The 16,431-nt window shown below is 38.8% G+C and overlaps 1 protein-coding gene across 1 annotated transcript; it reads right to left on the minus strand.

Annotated features, from left to right (window-relative positions):
* Positions 1 to 486: 486 nt before the first annotated feature.
* LOC137153982 (uncharacterized) lies at positions 487 to 3,225 on the minus strand. The gene is made up of 2 exons (XM_067549752.1): positions 1,918 to 3,225; positions 487 to 1,001 (listed from the first exon to the last, which is right to left on the minus strand). Exons 1-2 carry the CDS (start codon positions 2,435 to 2,437, stop codon positions 910 to 912), a joined length of 612 nt encoding a protein of 203 aa, XP_067405853.1. The 5' UTR covers positions 2,438 to 3,225; the 3' UTR covers positions 487 to 909.
* Positions 3,226 to 16,431: the final 13,206 nt, after the last annotated feature.

Raw genomic sequence — 16,431 nt, forward strand, 5'->3', positions numbered from 1 at the left:
GCAAGAAGGAGCATTTCTATAACAGGCTCAGCAAGTGCAGAATGGTGGTGGAATGTGCATTTGGCCGTTTAAAAGCCAGATGGAGATGTCTGCTTAGTAGGCTTGACATCAGTGAAAAGAACATCCCATCAGTTATATCTGCATGCTGTGTGCTCCATAATTTGTGTGAAACAAAGAGGGAAAAGTTCCCCCAGGGTTGGGTCATAGAGACTGATAGGCTGGCTGCAAATTTTGAGCAGTCAGATTCCAGTGCTACACACTTAGAGCGAACCGCAGAGAGCTTCAGGAAGCACTGAAAAAATGGTTTTGCAATGAACTGCAGTAATGTACGCCTGTGCTGTGCCTTTATTTCCCATTCCCCACCCTCACTTCAGCAGCCCCCTCCCCTTCTCTCCTCACCCCAGCTATGAATTAATAAAGACAGATTTTTTTAATGCTACAAAGTTTTATGAGAGACACATTTTAATGGGGGGAAAGGAAGATAATTTAACATTGTAAAGTGTCACTGTGCAAGCAACTGTGGTTGCGTGCAGTTCTTAAAAGGGCCGTCGCATCCTTCTGCTTGTCTACACCGGTGTGGAGTGCAGCATGTACTGCACCCTGCTCAGTCTCCTCCGAGACCACTTGGGGGTGGGGGCTGATAACAAAGCGGTAGGCAGTGGAGCGTTTTGGAGGGGCTGCAGAGAGAGTCTGTCCTGCCACTGCTCTTCCTGGAGCTCTACCAGATGCCTCAGCATGTCGGACTGATCCCTCATAATATATAACATCTCCTGTTGCGTATCACACTCCTGCTCCTGTGCGGATCTTCTGTGTTCCATGTCTATGTCTAGTTTTTCAGACAAGGACATCCTCCAGGCTCTGAGTTCTGTGTCAGCAGCCACTGAGGTGTACCTTAGTTTGCTGAACGTGTCATTCCACGTTTGTTTGTTTTTTCTGCTTCCTAATCTGGGAAAGTCTTTCAGCAGGAGTTCTGCAAGGCGGGCCAAAGACTGAGGTGTCTACTGTAAGATAAGCAAAGCACAAAGTTGCCATTGTTTTGCTGACCCAAAGTAGTAAAGGAAATGTTACAATGTAAAAAACACTCCCCTTCATGTACACAAGGCTAAACCAGACCCGCATTCCATTCTGTACATCTCGGAAGGGTTGGACTGGCATTACAGATATGGTAAGAAGGGCCCTTGCATCTGTTATAGAGAGGCTTCATTAGCACTAAAATCCACAATCCACAGTTGAGCAATGAGAGGTATCACCAGGCTCCTATGCAACATGCCAAAGACTGTTTTGGGAGGAGGTGGGCAGAACAGATTAAAAGACATTGCGGGTGAACTGTAGCAGCAGAAAACATAGGGCAACCAGTGTCCCAACCCATAATGCCCATTGCAACAATACTAGGACTAGGAATAGTCTTGGGGAGGCACCCAGGGACCCCATCCACAACAGAGGAATAAAACAAAGTGACTGTGTTGGTTGGGTACTTTAAACTTGCACCATCTTCCCTAGGTGACCATGTGTGATATCAGTCTCCTAAGGATAACACAGGCAGAAAGGGAAGATTTTCTGCAAGCATAGGGGTACAGGCCTGGCCCTTATGCTGCGATGCTGTGTTCCACGATGAAGCCAGCTCATTTAATAGCAGAGTGGCGGGGAAAAGTATCCTACCGTGGAAGAAGAAATAAGACTGCCCTACCCAGAAACCTTCTGCAAAGGTTTACAGATTACCTTCATGAAAGTTTCCTTGAGATATCCACAGAGGATTCTCAGAGCATATCTCTGCACATAAATAGTCTGTTCAGGGAGTAACCCTCCACTGAAGTTTGCCACCACCCAGTAAGACCCTCCCCTCAAAAACACAAACTCCTTTTAAGAAGCTGAACTGGGGACATAACCACAAAAAAAGGATTTGCCACACACACTCACCAGATATGCCTTCCCGTGCATCTCGATCAGTCCCGCTGTCTTGTGTGTGGCTCAACTGCTCTGGGGTAACAAACAGGTCCTGGCTCTCAGGGAAAATAGATACCCCGCTCTCTTGCACCCTGCTCTCCTCATCATCATCCTCCTCATCCACAAAGTCCTCCTCATTTGACCTGGACTGGGATTCTTCGGCGGTATCGATGCTGCATGGTGGCACAGTGGTGGGGTCCCCACTGAGAATTGCATACAGCTCCCCATAAAAGTGGCATGTTTTGGGCGAGGAGCCAGAATGGCTGTTAGCTTCCCAAGTTTTCTGATAAGCCTGCCTCAGATCTGATCTTAAAACACGGCACTGCTGCGCGTCCCTGTTGTGCCCCTTCTCCAACATGCCATGAGATATCTTTTCGTATATATCTAAATTTCTTTTGCTCGCTTGAAACTGAACTAGAACAGACTCTTTGCCCACAGACTGATGAGATCCAAGACCTCTGGTCAACTCCAAGCTGGAGCGCATTTCGACCATGCAGTCGCCATGAGTAGTTCAGCTACAAAGCTCTCCACGCTGTCTAAACTGAAATAGATAGCCAAAATTTCCTGGGGCTTAAGGGGAGGAACTATTTCCTGTGATGTGGCCACATTATAGCAGGGTGTAACTGTCCAGACCGGTCACAACAGGGCATTATGGGATACCTCCTGGAGGCCAATGGCGTCGATTTATGTTGCGCTCTGCCTCTACCAACGCAAATTCAACCTATGGAATTCAAATTCAGTGCTATGCCACTTGCAGAAGTGGTTTTATGAGGTTGACTTTTACCGTGCTTTAAATCGACGGAACTTATGTGCCAGTAGAGACGCATACTTTAGGGGGTCAACGTAAGCAGCATTACATCAACCTCCATTGCCAGTGTAGAAAATATTTGGGTTATATCCTGGAGTTTGGCCCAGGACTATTAGAGACAAGTCAGAAGATGGTGCGAAACTGGGCTTTAAGCCTTATGGAACTGCCCTAATCCTCCTCCATTCTGTGCCAGGCCATTCTCCAGGTGCAAGATAAACACAAACTATTCCTGCAGCCAAGGATTGCCCTGTCCACATCCTCTTTCCCTCAGCTGAACCCCTTGCACCAGTCATAGAGAACTGCCTTTAGCAATGATGTAATAAAACTCTACTGAGGGTACTCAGCAAGCCTGCTCACATCACATCACACCATAAAGACTTTAGGAGAACATTGTCCATCTCCTCAACTAAGTATACATTAGAGCCAATTCCTGCAAAAATATTTCAATGAAAACAAAAAATATATATATTTTAATCAACTTTTACCTTCAGAACTTTTCAGGTTTATTGACAAAACCCCAGAATTTTCTACAAACCTTGAATTTTTTTCATAAAAGTTTCTATTTAATCAAAAAGTCATCTTCCATTAAAAACATTTCAGTGTACTTTTTTAAAATCAGGTCTAGATATATTACATTTTCTTCCTCTTCGGTGCTCCTTTATGTTGCCAGAGTAACCTAAAGGAGTCTTAGTATAAATCAGAATCAGACCCTGGGTGTTTACAAGGAAAGTTCTAACTGTGCACAAATATCTTGATGGGCAACAAAACCAGTCAAGAGGACATGCAAGACCTGTGATTACATGTGGCACCCTTAGGACTGGTCACTAGTGCTTCAAAGAAGCATCAAAATCAGCCCAGGGAAGCACCTATGTCAGGAGATGGAGACTGCCAGTATGAAGTTAGTGCCTGCAGCACTATCTGTCACAAAGGATCCCTGCATCCTTTGTTGAGGAGGAGGGGAGTGAAGTTCCCTGACACTCCCATCCTTACTCCAGCAATAATTTCTGGCAAGAATCAAAATGTGGACAAAAATGCAATGGCGCTCTATCAGGCTTCACCCACAAATTTAGCTCTGCACACTTGAGAAACCAGAATGAGATACTAACAGTAGATTATGCATATGTTGAAAATGTTATCATGCATGTTCATGTTCATGTTCATGCATGTTGAACTTCTTGGACTTATGTTCATCCCCTCAAACACCTTGGTTGTTCTCATGGGTTTAGCTCCTCTTCATAGGTTGCTGATGCCCTGCTGCGCTATTTTGGCTCGACTCCCTCTCAGTAAGATTTGGATATCATGCTAGGCTCTGTAATATTGGCTTCCCTTTAGTGGGGCTTGGATGATTCCCTGAAATTTGCTCCTTCCTTCTGGCTTGTTAACTTCATGGATTAGACTGGAAAACAAGCAGTGTCACCCACCTCTGACACCACAATAACCTGTCACTCAAAGTAGATCTTCATAGTATGATCGTCCTTCTTTCTGACTTGCTCTGACCAACAGTGAAATAGTTAAAAATGCTGACCACTAAGATGTGGGGTGGGAGCAGTGGTGGGGTGTACACCTGTGCATGTGAGTACAGAAGCAGTGGATGGATTTGTAGCAACTATTTTGCCCTACTTTGGCACCAGCCCACCTTGCCACAGAATACATCAATACAAAGGGTTCACAAATGGTGATGGGTGAGTGTAGAATAAGAACAGCTGGGGGGGGAGGGGTTTGAGGGACAGAGATCTCATGCGCACAGGAAATTGTGCCCCCTTGCATGCCTTCTAAAAATGTGCTGGGCCAGCTGTAATGAGCAGTACTGGTGGAGGAAAAAGTGTTAAAATATGCTGCACATTTAATGAAGTTTGGGTCAAATAAGTTCTTTGAGGTCTCTCAGAGTGGGGACAATGATTAACTAAACACCCGTTTCACTTTTATTCAAGGTAAACAGTGCAAATTATTTTCTTGCATAAGCAATCTTCTTCATGTGGCCGATGTAAATATAGAGCAAGAAGTATTTTAATTCTTGCATAAACAGTGAAAAAGCAGGTGTCACATATACAAGATAAGAAGGAATGCTGTATTAGTTATGGGTTACAGTAAGTAAACAAGATGGTCTTAGTAAAATTATAGCTGTGATTTATAGTTTCTTAAATGTGCATGGGCTTATCTAGCATCTGATTTTTTTTTAAATGGCTTCCATTTTGCAGGTACAAGGTTTTGCTGCTAATTCACTGTGGCTGCAAATGCTACCATTTAAATATTTAACTGTATGCACCCACAAATCAGTCACATTCACATTTAAATATCTGAATAATTGCTCAGAGTGAATTTCTTCTGCAGAATGGAATTGTGACTTGTGGCTCCTTTAAACTTTGGCCCAAAAGAAACGCAGCCAAATTCTGTATTACATACAAATCCATATATGCAGGTATATTTTATATTGGTATATGCATATTGTATTATTTGGTTTTAAATGTATTTATAAACATGTACACACACAAATGCACTCAAGATCTTGTCAAACAAAGCAAAAACAAATGCAATATCATAAATAAACCAAATATATAAACAAAACCTAACCGTGAGGCTCCACCTTAGAAAAGTGGGAAGAAAAGAAAATGCTAATGAGTATAGGGCCAATAGTGGTCATTCTAAAAATACACTTGGAAAAAACTCTTCAAGGTTTTTTAAAGTGAGCAGGACTGTAGCGACACTGATTTCAGAGAAGAGTAACTCCACACCATAGGGGCCTCCCACTGCCAAATTGTGATACCTACTGACTTCAGGCACGATGCTGTATTCCTTAACAGTGGGTGGCACATGAGCACATATACTCAGTAGAACAAGGCTCAAGACATAGGTCTCATGTGTAGACTGGGCCAATATCATTAAGGGCTTTCAAAACCCATAGTGCTAATTTAAAGTCAAGCCACTACGTTATACACAGCCACTGTGAAGAACACAAGGCGGGCATAATCTAATTGTGAGAGCTCAAGTCAATGTGCAATCATGCTACTGCATTCTGAGCAAGCTGCAAGCACTGGCAGACCATTATGGACACAGAATTGCAATTATAGTGCCTCAGGTCATGAGTCCATGTGCTACTGTTGTAAGGTCATTGTGAGATAAAGGCACTGCTGAAACAAACTGCACCACTGAAAAACCACATGTTCCTACCTGATTTGACGTGTAGGATTCAACAGGAAGGACATAGTCAGAAGTGGAATTTCTTTTCCTTCCTATCCCTCTATACACACTATCTGCTTATACAAACATACAAAACAACTTATTCCACATACGAGATAAATTCCAGAGCATTTGGGACTGCATTTTATCATACACTATTGACATTTCACCTGCATTTTGTTCCTTCATCCAAATTTGCTAAGACTGCACCTCTATGTCCATGAGTGACTGAAATATCCACTCTTAGAAGGTTAAAAAAATCCCAAAGAATACAATAGGTTGAAAAACAGAATTTCCATTCCTCAGGAAATTCCAATATTTCAACATTTGTTTTGAAATTTTGAAATTTTTTATGGAACAGAAATTCTGAAAAATTTCTATTTGGAAACATCTTTGTAGAATCATAAAATTCAAGGCCAGAAGGGACCATCAGATCATCTAGTCTGACCTCCCATACACCACAGGCCACCAAATCCTACACCAGTTACCCCTGCACTGAGCCCAGCAACCTGGCTTAGATTAAAGTACTACAGTGCTCAGGAGACTAATCTACTGTGTGCTCCAGACAGAGAATAGGAGGGACTCAGGGGCATCAGTGCCCAAGGCCCCTGCAATGGCAGGGAGTTGATTTGGTGAGATATACCAAGACCCACACCCCAGGCTGCAGAGGAAGGCAAAATATCACCAAGAACCCCAAAACCCCAAGATCCCTGTAATAGGGTCCTCACTGGGCTGGGGGGCCTAGTGGTTAGCATCCACTCAGTGGTAGGAGAGCCCAGGCCCACCCACTCTACCAGGCTGCAGTCTAGGGCTCTAGGAGGGTCGGCAGTGTTTGACCTCCAGGGGAGACCCTCTGAGTTACCTTCCCTAGGTTACTTCCTACCACTGCTTCTGGTTCAACATAAGGAAAAAGAAAAGGAAAAGGAAACCAAACCGTCAGCCCCAGCTAGGCTGAGCACACAGTCCTGGTACTTCAGGGAGGCAACTTTAGCCCCTTTTGACAGGAGCCTTCAAGATAAGTCTGTCCTCCTATCCAACCTTCAGAGCTGAACTGCTCTCTTTTCAACCCTATCTCCAGTTGGAGAATGCTCTGTAGGGCTGAAGAGGCAGGACTGTCCTCTAACCTCTTCCATCCCAGTGCGGCATTTGTATATCCCATCACAATCCTATAAAAACATTTCATTCTGATGTCAAATCATTTTGTTTTGGTAATGTTGAAACATTATAATATAAAATATTTAATATATCTAAAATATAATTTAAATATAATACTAAAATCAATATTTAAAATATAGAAGTCTAAATTATATATATATACATACACACACACACCACACACGCACAAATAAATTGAACATCGACATTATCAAAATAAGAAAGTAAAAACAATTCATCAGGTTGCTTTTCTGTCAAAAAATGTCAAAATCGACACATTCCTGCAAAACATTTCAATTACAACTAAACTGCATTTTCCAGTGAAAAACTATTCTGTTGAAAATTTTTCGACTAGCTCTTCCTTCCCCACCTCCACTACCACTACTCCACACACAAACAGAAGAATCTTACTCATTCTTCCATAAGACTTATAATGCTCACTATAAAATTGATGGTCTCTCACCATTTCTCAGCAAAGATGTTATAGGAAAAAGGTGTAGTGGCATACTCCAGTGCATGTATTCATATGAAATAACATAAATAAATACATTTTGGGATCAAATATCCTCAGTCTTATTTATTTGTTTGGTTCCTCCTACCATTTGGTGCTCCTCAATGGGTTTCCCAATCATTAGTGTGAAATAGTGAGGTTCTACTATAAATACATGCATACACATATATATGTGCACATTCACCTATACAGACAGACACACTGCAGATCTGTAGATAGTTCTGTACATTACTTCAATACACTTAAAAATACAGCTTTCAAAGAACATTATACAATTTTTCTGTAACATTGTTTCTCTCTCCCCCAACATTCCCCTCTCCCCAAAATATATATTTCACTAACGCTCAACAGTGGCATGGTTAAAGGGAGTCCTGCAAGGAAAGCTCCTTCAGCTGCTTAGCCCAACAGCATAAATTTGATCTTGTAATTAGTATTCAGCTCAGCATCTTGGATAGCAACCAATGTTACAGCCAAGAGGTGGTTTAAATCACATAAATCATAGATCAATGACAGAACTCTAAGCACTGGATAGATTACAAAAGTAAGCTTTAGTTAAAAATAGATTAACCGTTTCCCTGCAGGAATTCTTTCAGAAAACTGAATATAAAACAAATAAAATTGTATCTGATAATTTTTTTCTAATATATTCATATACTAGATGAATTGTCCTTTCCCTTGACAGTTACACAGTGATGAAAGAAATGTGTTAACATGCTATTTCAATGAAAAATATTGTAAATCGTGGAGTCTTTAATTTTTTTAATGAGTCTTTAATCGCCAGCAAGAATGCACTGAATATGTAGTGTATAAGGTACAATGCAACAATATAGCCGGCTTTATGGTAATTGTTATACCTCCTAATGGTTATTTACTGTGTTTCTTTTTTTAAATAAGAATTGTAAATGCTTTTCCATATTGTATCAAATATACTGTGATTGCAAAATGATTCCAAATTCTATCTAATAAAGTTCCCAATTTTAAGAAGTGCTGAGTGCCCTCTGCCACTATTAATTTCAGTGCCAATGGAGGGTGCTCAGTACCTTGCAGAATTGGGCTCTGAATCCATGCACTATTAAACATTATAAAGTACAGAAAATAGATGTTTAAATCTACACGCCTTATTCAGGCAAAACTCCCTTTGACTGAATAAGGAGGGCATGATCAGGCCCCAGGATCAGATTATCAACTGGTGTAAACTGGCCTAACTCCAAATACAGCTTAAATGGAGCTATGCCAATTTACACCATCTGAAGGTCTGGCCTCCTGTGTTTGCAAACTTAAGGGTGAGTTTTATCAAACAAAATAATAAGAGTATTTCCCAAGTCCAACCCATTGAACTTTGTTTTCCTGCTGTAGGTTTATAGCACATGGTATCATTTGAAAGCTGCAAGTTTGTCAGAATGTCAAGAAGAATTTGCACTGCTATTTTGTTAATTACTGATTTCAAAATGAAAATATGTAAATATCACCAAACCTATTCCTGAGGACAGAGAATTTTAGAATCTTAACCATTATGGCTAGAAGAAATTCTCCGAATTCCGTATATTTACAGGCAGGCACACAAAAGAACAGCTTTTATTTATTTATTTATTTATTTTTAAAAAAACCAAGACAGAAAAAACAACATCAAACAGATAAAAAGTGGTCTGAACTTCAAACACATAATCCTGTCACTTTTGACACTTTTTTTGCACTAGTTAAATGAATAGTGCAATATGAGATTGATTAGAAAAATGATCAAACAAATTGAAAGAAATCCAGGACTTCTCCACATAGGATTTCCCAAATTTTGATCAAACAAAAAGGGTGAAATTCATCTATTTTAGTACATCATGATAAAGTTATACAATATTGGATTGACATATTAAGACGTTTCTAGCACATCTATATCTATTTCCATGTTTACCTTCCCGTAACTAACAAAAGGTATTCAGCTACTGTTGTCATATTTAGCATTTTAAAAGCAACTTTACCACTTTCATGTATCTTTAACCTTTTTAAAAATATTCTAGAGCCCCATAAACAAGTAAGTGTGTTACTTTTTCCATCTTAGTGTAACATCAGATTATGTAAAACAGGAAGATACATTCAAATAATTACTAATGCAGGTTCGAGAGGTTAGGAGAGCATTGGTGTCTCACTTCCTAAGAGCTAGAACCTATAATACTTAATCCTATGAGTAGTCCCATGGGAAATAAATGGGCCTATCACATGAGTAAGGACTACTCATGTAAGCACTGAAGACTAGGGCTCTACATACCTACTTTCTAAGGTGCTGAAAGATATGGATGAAGCTCAACATCACAACTTACCAATATCAAGGTTAGTATAACTAGAAAAAATATAAACAAAAAACTCTTTAATAAGCCAATTTTTCCATGAGAAGTCAGGGTTAATTTTTAAAGACAAATTTCCTGGCAGCAACAACACTCTTTAATTATTTCAATGTGAAACAGATTATCAAGCGTGTTTATTCCCTGTTCCCAGTTTTTGGTGACTCACACGGGATAGTCACCAGATGTTTAGTATTCTTCAGTTCTGGCTCAAGCCCACAAGGTGCTGAATAGCCTCAATGGGAAAAAAACTTCATCTACACTTGAGAGTGCTCAGCACTAAGCAGGAGGTGCTCAGCACCTTGCAAGAACAGGACCTATGTGCCACTGTAACCAAAACCATCACATTGTTCTAATGGAAAAAAATGCACGTTGGGCCAAATTCTGCAATTCTTCCACAGAAGCTAATGGAAGAAAGGACTGTGGGATGCAGCATTTTACAGATGAATAGATCCACTCTTCTATAAGACATAGAATACAATCCTCTAGTTTTAAGGAATATCGGATTACTATGGGCTGCTCAACATTTTCCATCAATTGGCTACAATATGCTTAACAGCATTCTAGTATATTTGTATGGGGATTTTTCCAAATGTTTTGAGGTTTAATAATTGTGTTCAATAGATAGCATAAGTCAGACAAAATTAACGAGAACATTGCTAATACACTCTAGTGCACAGAATCAGTGCAGGGTGGGATATCAAACACGATCTCTTTGAGTTCACAAGTGTTTATGGGAAATATTTTCACTGTTCCCCTCAAACAGGTGAAGACTAAACCAGAGAGTTTACATTGCAAAGGGACTCTATAACACCAACAAGCAGCAACAGCTGAAAAAATAAAAGCCACAGTAAAAAAGATACATCAATATCCACCTGCTGAAACACTTGACTCATCAAATGAATGAGTTCAATATCTCAAATGCAGTAATTCTGCTGTAGAAGTCCATTGTTCCATCCAGTAAAAGGCATTCTGTCCGATTTTTAACATTATTATTAACTCAAAAGAAAAATCTATTTTAAAAAAAGATTCCAAAACTCTCAAAGATACCAGAACTTTCATAGACTCTACTGAATTTTGATGAAAGAAAATTGTTATTCTTTCTTGGGGAGGGGGGAACAGGGACAAGATTTTGGACCAATTCTACCAGATCAGCTGTAATCTAATGGTCTTTTTTATACCACCTACAGTAAAACTCACTATATAGCCAGTCATAAGATTAAAAGCTTTTCAAGTTGCTATCTTGGGAAATTTCTTTCAAGGAAATTACTACAAAGCCTTGTTTTAGTATGTACCCCTACTGTGAGTCCTACTGTGTTTTTTTAATAAGGAAAGCTATCCATCCATAGAGGTGTATCCTGTTCTCCATGCTTGAGTGTCTAACAGCAGGCACATACAGTAGACACTCTGATGTTTTGCTCCTTTAATTTTCACTCCATAATGTTGGTGCCTGACTGATGCATGCACCTTCATAGTAGTTTAATTATGGGTGTGCACAGAATATGGGGTTTTTCATTCAAAATAACAGATATTATTAACAGCTTTATGTATAAATATACTTAGATATTGCTATTAGAAAACAATATCCAATTATTAATGGATGGGAAATAGTTTAAAACTACCAAGAGAAGAACACAAATATGTCATGATTAAAATAGAAAAATAGCTAGATCTATAGAAGTCTAATTTTAGTTCTTTTTTTTAAAAAAGATAATTTTACACTAAATACAAAATTATTTAAAAGTGTGATTGATGTGTCTAAGATAATTGTCATACAATGCTACATTTCTACACACGACCTTGTAATGGAATTAAAATAACTAATGACTGAGGCAAGATTTATTTTTTCATTCTAATGATTCATTTAGTTTTGATTTTGATTAAAATTTTAAACAAAGGTCAAGCAGATCTTTGATAAAATAGGCTACTGTGTCATTCAAACACCAAATCAGAACATTATTTTAAAAATCATGGACCACGTACTGAGTGAGTGTAAATCAGTGTTGTTCCATTGACTTCAGATTTGGTATGAATATTGAACAAATGGAGCAACATCAGTTCTCCCCATCCCAGGATATGTCCCTATAATCACAACTATAAAGATTTTCTTAATCAAATAAAGGCCTGAAGTCTTTACTCACTCACACAAAACCCCACTGAAGTTAGTGCTAGCAATGCATTCATTTAAATCTTGACACCACATGCATTGCCTAGTGACATGGTTAGTGTTATTGCCTATTGGAATCAGCTCTTCAGAAATCCTAAAACACTGACAGAGCAGTATGAACAGTTCCATATTGTCTCACGTGGTCTGAAATAATGCCTGACTATTCTCCAGTTCTGTTGCATTTCTTTAGTAACTGACAAAAAAATTAGTATATTCATTATTTTTTGTGAGCAGGAGTCTGAGCTATCCTGAGAAAACATGTACCTATGCTGACAGAATGGGAGTACTTTAATTTTCAAATTACACACATAAATAAATAAGGTTATATCACCTGATAAGCGAAAGATTATGAAAATAGTAATATCCCACAAAATCTTGAAAGGCATCATAATGCCTCAAACAATTATCTTCTGTCAGTTATTTGTGAGTAGCCTCGTGTAGTTCAAGAAGAGAAAAATACAAATGTGCTCCTTTAAAATTCATGAAACCACTCATTCTGTCATAAAAGCAGGCATCTTTCATGGCTACTTATTTCACACAGTCTCATAACTAATACTGACAGATATTTGGAATACAAAAAAATGAGCATTGGACAAAGAACATTTGCTGCTCAATCCTTATATTGTAATGTCTAAAACAGAAAATAAAATCACATTTTATATACAGTTAAGAATTTCTGGTATAATTAAATTAAAATTGGTAGATAAAAATGAGATTGTACAAAGACTAGTGGTGTACTGCTACCAGTATTGGGTTGTGCTGCATCCATGACAACAGGATGGAAGGTTGCTTTTAATACTATTATCTTACATACCCACAGCTGAATGCTAATGCAGCTATACTGAGGAAATCAAGTTTCAGATCTGTATCCACTGAACTTACATCCACAAGGCAGAGAGTTAAAGACCCAGCGTAGAATACAAAGGCTAATATCATAGTTCTGTCAACTCCCAGAAGGTCAGTTATTTCAAAAGATACACACAGGTATTAATTGTCAAATATTTTATACTTTAAACCTAAGTTGAGGGTAAATCAGATTTTGTAGGAACAGATTCCTTTCAGTTCTGTTTTCTAAAAGATAGCTGCACCAGAAAATGTAGAAGCCTAGCTAAATTTTCATCTGCATTCTGTAAATAGAGAATTGATCACTTTGTTTCATATAAACAGTCTGTTTTTCTTCTGTGAAGAAGAACTAAAAACGCGTGATAAAAACCAACTATATAGCCTTGTCCTTGTTTTTCAGAGGCTAAAGTAATTCAAGTGATCTGTCCTTATTCTAGCTGTGTGCCCAAGGAATAGGGAGAATTCAGACTGAGAATTTAATCCATCCTGTGCCTTTATTAGAAGTAAGAGTTTTATCAGGAGTAAAAGTGAGTGTTCTCAGAGGCAGGTTTAGGTATCTGCAAAACCTATTGTGTAGCCTTCCCTCTCACCCCCATACTGAAATTACCAATTCAGATTATTTTTCATTTAAAATATACACAAATTATTTTAGAAATAAAAAAAGTCAAGCTATCGTTTTGGTTCAGGATGAGCAGCTGGTTTAATTTCTCCCAAATACAGTAAGAATGAGACTCCTCTAAATATCTCAATGGGTATTCCTGTAAAATCAATGTCTTGCTCTTTCCATCTCGTAATTACTAACAAAAAATAATGGCTCTGTCCTTCCCCAGGCCCAGAAATTCTTTTAAAGTTTGTTTTACTAGTAGTGTTGTGGATACATGTGAATAAGGAACTCTGACTCAGCTCACAGGAAGCAAAGATAGTCTCCCAAAACACTATAGTCAGCCTTTAGTGCACCGCTAATTTTCAATCACCCTAGTACTTGCTCATTTGTACTCATTATCAGACACTTTCTGGATAGAGAATAAATTCTGATTAGAACTATCAATAGTTCATGCAAGTATAATCTCCCTATTCAAAAAGGCCTACTGGAGCTGCTGATCACTTGCCTATAATGTAGTGAAACCCAGTGAAAATTAGTTGGGCTAAGATAAACAGTTGGGGCCATATATTATCTGCATTCCGTACAACTCCTATTGATATACAATACAGTATTAGGGTCCCATAATCCTGTTAGAAACTCTTGCTCCATCTACTAGCCTAATAAAGTGTAGGAATATCTTGGTAGGTCAAATGTTCAATTATTTTGCCACTAGATACCTGGAGTTTTTATAGATAATAGAGAACTGAAACCCACTGAACCACGACCAGGGAACAATCAAAGGGAAGCATTTCTGATGAAGTCTACTCCACAGTAGATAAGATGCTACTTATAGAAGTCCTAATCCAAGGTAGTTACAATGGAAATGAGAACTCCCTGACAAGTTGCTGGGTAGGCATGCCATATTCAAACAGGTTAATGGTGCTGATATCCAAGATGATTTAAAAGGCAAAAATAGAACACATTTGACACTAGACATCTGAGGAGAAGTATTCTCCCACATACAAACACATGGTCTTCACTTGTAGCAATGAAGTGGTGTTGTATTTGAGGAGGAGAAAATGGAAGTAGTAGGAAGGTGAGAGTGCACAATGATGAAAATACTGGCTCACAAAGGACAGAACTGAAAAAATTTAACTGTAGCATTTTATGAAACTGTAATTGAAAAAATAGTAAGTTACTGTAAATGTATTTAAATACCACTATTTAAAGGAGGACCCCATATTTAGATGTCAAATAAAGTTAATGTTTAAGAGCAATAAAAGTCCTTGGAGATGCAAAAGGCAGAAGTCTTATGTAAAACATATTGTGGTTACCCATTATCCCAGACTTTCCTGTTGTTTGCTTCTCCTCCCAACAGTTGTCTTTCCATCAGTACAGCTGGTGCCAGGTCACTCAGACATTGAGTGGCAGGAATGGATTCTATCTTTCTGATCTGAAAGGCCCTTAATTCATAGAATTAGTGCTTTGAGCAGAAGCCAAGGAAACATACTGACACATTTTCTAAACTAATACCCACAGGTGGGCCCACTAAATGGCGCAAAGTTGCCAAGGGATGTCCAGGCAGATATTAGGCTACTGGCCTTTTGATGACCCCAATAAGGACAATAGCACTGAAAGTGAAGGCTTCTATTGCCAGCCTACTCCTGCTATACTCATATTTCTAAATTAACACCATAAAGAAATGCCATTATTTTTAATGTTCATTTTTTTAGATCTATATTCCAGATATTATTCACCCTTCTGCATGATCAGTTCTGCAAAGGGAAATTTGAAAAGCAGTAAGCTTGGTGAGCTCATTTTCTAATTCAAAAACTCATGAAATAAATAAGTCCCTAGTTAGGGATGTATTGCACTATAAATTTATGTCATATACAATCAGAAATGACCTCAGAGAGAGTGACCACATCAGCTCAATTTGAGAAGAGGCTCACAACTTGAGGGGTGGTCTCTTCCGATGGACTCACTCTTTCTAGTTCTAGGGAATACCAATGTTGGAAAGATTACCAAAGAAACCTCCATTCAACCAGGAACATTCATTGGATCCCAATGAATGCTTGAGACTGAACTAAGACCACCAATTTATTTAAACAAACTACCAAACAGCCATTAAATGGCAACAAACATATGAATTAATTTGAGCTAACAAACTACAGTAGCTGTTGGATGACTTTTCTTCTATTATTACCACCACACTGGCATTGAACAAGCTGGTTTATAACCCAACTAGCTTAACAAAAAAGTCAAGTTTATAATTCCTGCATAAGAGCCTATCCACCCCTGGCATTTTCAGATAAGCGGACATTCTGGAGGCTCATTATAATTCCCAGGTCTTTATTTTGACCACCAGCCAGTTGTGGCATCATTAAAATATATCTTCCTCTTTTCGTTTTAGGAGAATGTAGTGGCACAAACCAGGCTGAGGCTGATTCACAAAGATCAGTGTTGAAGTAGTTCATTGATGCACTCCCTAAGAGGAGGCAGAAACTATCAATATCATTGACCTTTGTGGGCCAGCTGCTATTTCAGCATGTGCCCCTGCTACATGGAAATTAAACAAAACTGCTGCTGTTGTTGTTCTGCTAGTGATGCTGATAGGAGATGTTTCTCTTCCTTCCTTCCTACACCTCCTCCTCTCCCGAGTTTCACCTCCATTTGTGGTGTTGCTGATAATATCTCTTCCAGACTCACATTCATATTCCCCAAAACCTCCAGCCTTTCCTAATTCTTCTCCAAAACAATTAATAAAGTGGAGAATACTTTCTTATAACATCTCCTTCCAAATCAAAAACCAAAAAGAAAATGAATGGGAAATATGTCTTGAGCTTCATGCTAGTCCCTTGTTTTTTTAATTGTAAAAACAACAAGAGTTCTGTGGCACTTTAAATACTA

This window comes from Emydura macquarii, unplaced genomic scaffold (genome assembly GCF_026122565.2).
Source record: "Emydura macquarii macquarii isolate MOO-44397 ecotype Brisbane River unplaced genomic scaffold, CSIRO-AGI_Emac_v2 contig_1253, whole genome shotgun sequence".
In the NCBI taxonomy this organism is placed as follows: Eukaryota; Metazoa; Chordata; order Testudines; family Chelidae; genus Emydura; species Emydura macquarii.